Source organism: Sciurus vulgaris, assembly GCF_902686455.1.
Source record: "Sciurus vulgaris genome assembly, chromosome: 6".
NCBI classification, from domain to species: domain Eukaryota; kingdom Metazoa; phylum Chordata; class Mammalia; order Rodentia; family Sciuridae; genus Sciurus; species Sciurus vulgaris.
Window position 1 is genome coordinate 6,703,122 of NC_136466.1, and position 6,241 is coordinate 6,709,362.

At 53.5% G+C, this 6,241-nt stretch overlaps 1 protein-coding gene across 3 annotated transcripts; it reads left to right on the forward strand.

The window, feature by feature from the left end:
• Nucleotides 1–1,163: 1,163 nt before the first annotated feature.
• Nucleotides 1,164–5,730, forward strand: DRD1 (dopamine receptor D1). 3 transcript variants are annotated; one of them, XM_079143398.1, is made up of 2 exons: nucleotides 1,164–1,287; nucleotides 2,274–5,730. In XM_079143398.1, the coding sequence occupies exon 2, from the start codon at nucleotides 2,755–2,757 to the stop codon at nucleotides 4,090–4,092; it is 1,338 nt and encodes a 445-aa protein (XP_078999524.1). In that variant the 5' UTR covers nucleotides 1,164–1,287; nucleotides 2,274–2,754; the 3' UTR covers nucleotides 4,093–5,730. The 3 variants fall into 3 exon arrangements, with proteins under 3 accessions (XP_078999524.1, XP_078999525.1, XP_078999526.1); XM_079143399.1 differs by lacking the exon at nucleotides 1,164–1,287 and adding an exon at nucleotides 1,806–2,161; XM_079143400.1 differs by lacking the exon at nucleotides 1,164–1,287 and adding an exon at nucleotides 1,806–2,156.
• Nucleotides 5,731–6,241: the final 511 nt, after the last annotated feature.

Consider the following 6,241-nt stretch of genomic DNA (forward strand, 5'->3'; position numbering starts at 1 on the left):
TCTATGGGGCCCTGCATGTGACACCAAGGCTGCTGGAGGCAGGACAGAGCTGTGTGCACAGGCAGAGGAGTCTGTCACTTATGCCATCCCTCATCTAAAACCAAGAGGGAGTCGGTACAGATTAATTAGGTAGACTTATTATTTAGGTTCAGGGTTTTTACAAAGAAAATTCTAGCACCCAATGTGTGTGCAGTTCTCATGGAGGTAAGACTGTACATTTTTATTCATATTTTAATGATTCCTGGAAGCTCCTTGCCTAGGAGGGGCTGACTAGGATCTAGTTTTGGTGCCCAGGTTTCTGCAACCAGCATCGCTTTTAAGACTTGTAACAACCCTGCTACATCATAGATAGGGACAAGAATCTGGGCATGGTGACTTCCCAGCCCCAGGCTTATTCCCTTCACATGGTTATGTGAGCACAGAGAGGCACCGGCACTATGATTCTCCATTTTTGCACAACTAGTGCAAAGTCTCATCTATGAGGCATTCCTGGTGGGGGGTGGGGGACCAAAGAGAGGCTGGGAGCTCTGCCAGGCCTTCCTGTCTGCATCGCGCTCTTCCCACTTTGTCAGGTAGTTATCTAGTTCGTGGGTGCTGGTTCTAGACTCAGGTAAGTTGAAAGCACACTCATGCAACATGCAGGCGGCGGGCTGGGTGCCTCCTTAGCTGTGGAAACCGTCCGGGCCTGGCACCTGCACCTTCCGGAGCACCATCTCCCACCCCGGCCCAGCGGAGCCCAGCTGTGCTAGGAGGAGGGCTCTTGGTGAGGAGCTGAGACACAGGCTGCTCAGCAAACGCCCCGTCTCTGCTGTCTTTGGGAGTACGGCTTGTCTCTAGCTTACCGGACACAGGGGGAACACCTGTTCACTGAGCTGTGGACAAGAAAAAGAAAATTTTCATCGGGTCGATTTTTAGGGGTATTTCGAGCAGAGGAGTCGGAGTGAGGGAGATTGCGCCTCCCCTCCTCTTGCCCAGGTTTTTAGGCAGTCAGGGCCCGGGAGGAACGGAAGGAGGCGCTGGTCCTTCGCAGATTCCTGGCGGAGGCGAGGGAGGTCGGGACCCGCGAGGCACTGCGGGCTCGGGAGGCCACAGGCGCCGGCAGAGGGCGCCCCGGGCCCACGCAGTGGAGCGCGTGGCGCTCGGGTTGCAAGCTCGCGGGCCACCGGGCACCGACTGCAGACCGGCGTTGACCGCAGTCCGGGACGCGCTGGCCACTGAGCTCTCGGGCGAAGCCAGCGCCCTTGGGGCGCAGCGGCACCTCCTGGAGCGCCGCGCTTCGGGAGAGCGGTGAGTACCGGCGCCGGCCTGACCTGTCTCCAGCCAGTTGCGGGGCCTGGGACGCGCCCGGGTGGGACGAGCGCCCCTGGGCTTGTGCGTGGCGAGCGTGGGGCATGCAGACGGTCTCTGGCTCCTGGCTTTGGGTCAAGTTTGGGGCTGACCCCTAGAGGCGTTGGGTGTGGGGCCAAGTTTTGTGTCCAGGCGACTTGGGGTTACTGGAGGTTTTAACGTTGGGATTTGTCTTGGGGGCCTTGCGTGCAGTCCAGGGCTCCAGGGACTGGCCAGGTAACCAGTGAGCGCAAGCGTTCACCTGGGCGTCTCCCACCCGCTTCACCAGCAGCATCATCCAGGGGAACCACGTGTGGCTGTCACCCGCAACTCTGCCTGTCAAGCGCAGCCCGCCCCTAGGGCAGGGGAGGGGACGCGGGGGCCGGGAGGGCTGTGCCCCGTGGGAACCCAGCCGGCCTGCGTGCCCGCCCGTGCCAGCTCCGCTCTGTGCTCCTGAGAGGCAGCGCTGTCGGGAGGCTCAGGGTCCTGCCCTGGGGGGCGAAGGCCGCCCGAGGGCGCCCAGGCGCTGGGCTGCAGGGAGAAGGGAGCGACACTGCCCCGCGGCAGCTGCGGGAGCCGGGAACCCTTTTCTGGCCCCTATCACTTGGAATAGTCTCTAGCGGCTGGAGGCAGCGGGGAGGCGCGCTTCCCCGCGGCCTGGCCCGGGATCCCTTTTCGAAACCTGCCCGGGCAATCTTTGCGCATCCGGAGCCGAACTCCCGCTGCGCGCGGCTGGTGGGCTCTGGAGCGCTGCCTGGGGTTTGTGGAGTCCCCGGCGCCTCGCGAAGTCCGCTTTCCGAGCTCCGGGGGCTGTGAGAGAGACGACCAAGGTAAGGTAGGTAGCCTTGAGAGGCTCGCCCAGCTGATGATTGGATTGGTTTGACCTGAGCAAAGATGCAATCTGCTCAGATTTTGGAGAACGACTGTGTTTTTCCTTTGCTTTTTAGGGCGTTCAGAGAGCTGCGCAGGAGAAAGAGGGGCTTGGAGGAGCGAGACATGTATTTTCGCCTGCGTCTCAAAAGGGGAGAATTCCCTGTGCCCACTGGAGAGTCAACAACCCTGAACTGTGACTGCAATTGAGGGCACAGCAGAGGCCCAGGGGCCTCTGGGTTGATGACTTAGACTATGTGCTAAAAAGCCGAAGCTTTCCTTGGGGAATTTAGGGGCCAACTGGTGGTGGTGACTGTGACCTGAGGTGAGGAGTCAGAAGACAGCCACAGAAAACAGCAGGGACGTTGCATGGGGCTGACGTGGACTGCCCGGCCCGGGAAGCTCCTGCTGCCCACTGTCCCTCTCTGATGGAATGCTGGTGAGGTCCCCCACCCAGGGAGCCACCTGGTGAGTGGAACGCCTGGGTCTGGCTGACCCCTCAACCCTGCCTAGGAACTGGGGGGGCGCCAGGGCCCTAATGCCCTTTCCTCCCGGAAGATGGCTCTGAACACGTCCACTATGGATGGGGCCGGGCTGGCGGTGGAGAGGGACTTCTCCTTCCGCGTCCTCACGGCCTGCTTCCTTTCGCTGCTCATCCTGTCCACGCTCTTGGGAAACACTCTGGTCTGTGCTGCTGTCGTCCGGTTCCGACACCTGCGGTCCAAGGTGACCAACTTTTTTGTCATCTCCCTAGCTGTCTCAGACCTCCTGGTGGCTGTCTTGGTGATGCCCTGGAAAGCCGTGGCTGAGATCGCTGGCTTCTGGCCCTTCGGGTCCTTCTGCAACATCTGGGTGGCCTTTGACATCATGTGCTCCACGGCCTCCATCCTCAACCTCTGCGTGATCAGTGTGGACAGGTACTGGGCCATCTCCAGCCCCTTCCAGTACGAAAGGAAGATGACCCCCAAGGCAGCCTTCATTCTGATCAGCGTGGCCTGGACGCTGTCTGTCCTCATCTCCTTCATCCCCGTGCAGCTCAGCTGGCACAAGGCCAAACCCACGGGCCCCTCCGACGGCAACTCCACCTTCCTGGAAGAGACCGAGGACAATTGTGACACCAGACTGAGCAGGACGTATGCCATTTCGTCCTCCCTGATAAGCTTTTACATCCCAGTGGCCATCATGATCGTCACCTACACCAGTATCTACAGGATCGCCCAGAAGCAGATACGGCGCATCTCGGCCTTGGAGAGGGCAGCGGTGCATGCCAAGAATTGCCAGGCCACCACAGGCAACGGGAACCCTGCCGAGTGTTCTCAGTCAGAAAGCTCCTTTAAGATGTCCTTCAAGAGAGAGACCAAAGTCCTGAAGACCCTGTCCGTGATCATGGGGGTGTTCGTATGCTGCTGGCTCCCCTTCTTCATCTCGAACTGCATGGTGCCCTTCTGTGGGTCTGGGGAGACCCAGCCCTTCTGCATCGATTCCATCACCTTTGATGTGTTCGTGTGGTTTGGGTGGGCGAACTCCTCCCTGAACCCTATCATTTATGCCTTTAATGCTGATTTTCAGAAGGCATTTTCCACTCTCTTAGGATGCTACAGACTTTGCCCTACAACGAGTAATGCCATAGAGACAGTTAGCATCAATAACAACGGGGCCGTGGTGCTTTCCAGCCACCACGAGCCGCGAGGCTCCATCTCCAAGGAGTGCAATCTGGTTTACCTGATCCCACATGCTGTGGGCTCCTCGGAGGACCTGAAGAAGGAGGAGGCAGGTGGAGTAGCCAAACCGCTGGAGAGGCTGTCCCCAGCCTTGTCAGTCATATTGGACTATGACACTGACGTCTCTCTAGAGAAGATCCAGCCCACCACACACAATGGACAGCACCCAACCTGAACTCCTGGGTGAGCACAGCCACACACGCATCCTGAGAGCTGGAGATTTCTTTGGGGCTTGCGCTAAGGTCTGGTGAGACTGAGGTATCAGGGGAAACCTCTGCCCCTTGGAACAGACAACCAAGTTTATTTTCAGATACATTCCAGTGTATTTTCTGTGTTGTTCATTGTCCATCAAACAGGGACACAAGGGAGCCAACATGGACATGTCTTTGGCTTCAGACTGGTTTTTGAAATTTAGGATTTAAAAATTAGGGCACAGACTCAGCAATGAACAGCTTCGTTAAAATCAAAGCTTTCTGGGAAGGAAATGAGAAGGGTCGAGTTTGCTGTATACAAACAGGTGCTAAAACTGTTCCAAGCAAAGTTTTCAGATTGTAAAGGTAGGTGCATGCCTTCATCAATCATTTTTCTTTAAATAACCGAGCCTTACGATAGGAATGGCAATTTTTTTTCCAGGACTGAGAGATGCTTTGTTGATATTGGTTTTATTTATTTATTGTATTATATGGATATTTTGGATTTCTCATAATAAATCTATATTTATCATATTTAATAGGATACACTCGAGTTATCTGAGCTTGAATTGTCCATTGAACTAGCACTTTATAAGCCAATGAAGCAAACACAGACGGAGGTTGTACAGGCTCACGAGCAACTTCTGGAACAAGCACAGACTGATAGGAACTGGTCTGTGAGGGTCTCTTAGGACGCAGGGACTTGAATGCATCCAAGGTGGGAATGACAAATACTCTGAAGGCTATTTTTTAATCTAAAAAGATTATGAAAAATTAAAAAAAGCATTGCCACTCTTGTGTTTAAAATGTGTTCAGAAGGCTGGTCCCAAGAGCCTCTGCAGTTCTGTAAATATGTGATCTCAGAGCCAGCTTGAGAGGGGCCAGCCCAGCCTTCCGTTTGCATCTTTGGAAGCCAGGGAGGTGCAGGCGGCTTTGTATTTATGCAAAATAACTGGCTTCTGGGCTCCTCTCACTGCTGCGAGTGTCAGAGTGCTTCTCTGAGCCAAGTGGGTGTCCCGGATGGAAACGTGCAGGGGGACAGTGTGCTCAGTTCTGTGTGTCACAGCCACACCACCAGTGGCCCAAGTTCCTGCCCTGTGTCTACATCTTCCCAGCTCAAACCCAACTGCTCAGTGGGGCTCTTCCCTGTGTACGCTTTCATCTGAGTGGAGGACCGATTTCCTTTAAAAACAAGGTCTTTAAATGTTCATGGTCTCCTAACTAATGAGCAGTGCCTCATTCTCCTACAGGAAGACCCTTTTGTTGGTGAAAGGGATAGAAGCCCCAGCCAAGTGCCCCTAAGCCACAGGCCCTGCTCACAAACAGCTGTTCCTTCCTCTGAGCTTTGGGATCTGTCCCACCTGGACTGTAGAAAGCACCCAGCCTCCCTCTGCTCCCTTCCTGGTTTGTGTGGGGCATCCCAGCGCCCCAGCGGAGGATTTGGAAATGTTTACAGGGTATTCTCTTGATAAGCAGTTGACTAATATGGAGATGAAATTGGTACAAAGGACAAACATCTGCTGAAAACCCTCCCGCGTCGTCGGGTCTGTGACTTCTGTACTATGAGTGTTTTCTTCATTTTGCTGCCTGTATGCTTTCTTACATATAATAAAATTATTTTGTGAACTCAAATCTACCCTGAATGGGCTGTGTTCCATCTGTTAAATGCATTTTAAAACTAGACTTTTTCAGGTATACAAGTAAGAAAATAAAGACATTTTCAAGTCCATGTTACTTCTTTTTAAATTGGAAATTTCTGTTGTGTATGTCATGTACTGCCTTTGGATATTTAAGCAGGAAATGTTTTCTGATTTGGTCTCTCTCTCCGTGCACCCCCCGCCCCTTTTTCTCTTTTTACTTCTGTTGTAAATTATTTTTGAAAAGATATCTTTCTTCATTTGTGGAATTACTCTACTTTTCAGATTTGAAAATTTTCTGAAATTTTGGCTTTTGGCTTTTTCTTTCCAGGAGTCTATTTTATATAAAGCAAAAATTTCAGCCTGGCAGAGCAAAAAAAAAAGAAAGGCTGCAGCTTGTTATGTGTGGTGGACCCGCTGGGAGCAACCACTGTATGTGCATGTTCATTTTAAAAGTCATTTATAACAGGACTTTTTTCTGGGCTTATCAGAAGGT

What these genes read in the sequence shown, in the direction of transcription:
- DRD1 (XM_079143398.1), top strand. Translation starts at nt 2,755, where the DNA reads ATGGCTCTGAACACGTCCACTATGGATGGGGCCGGGCTGGCGGTGGAG.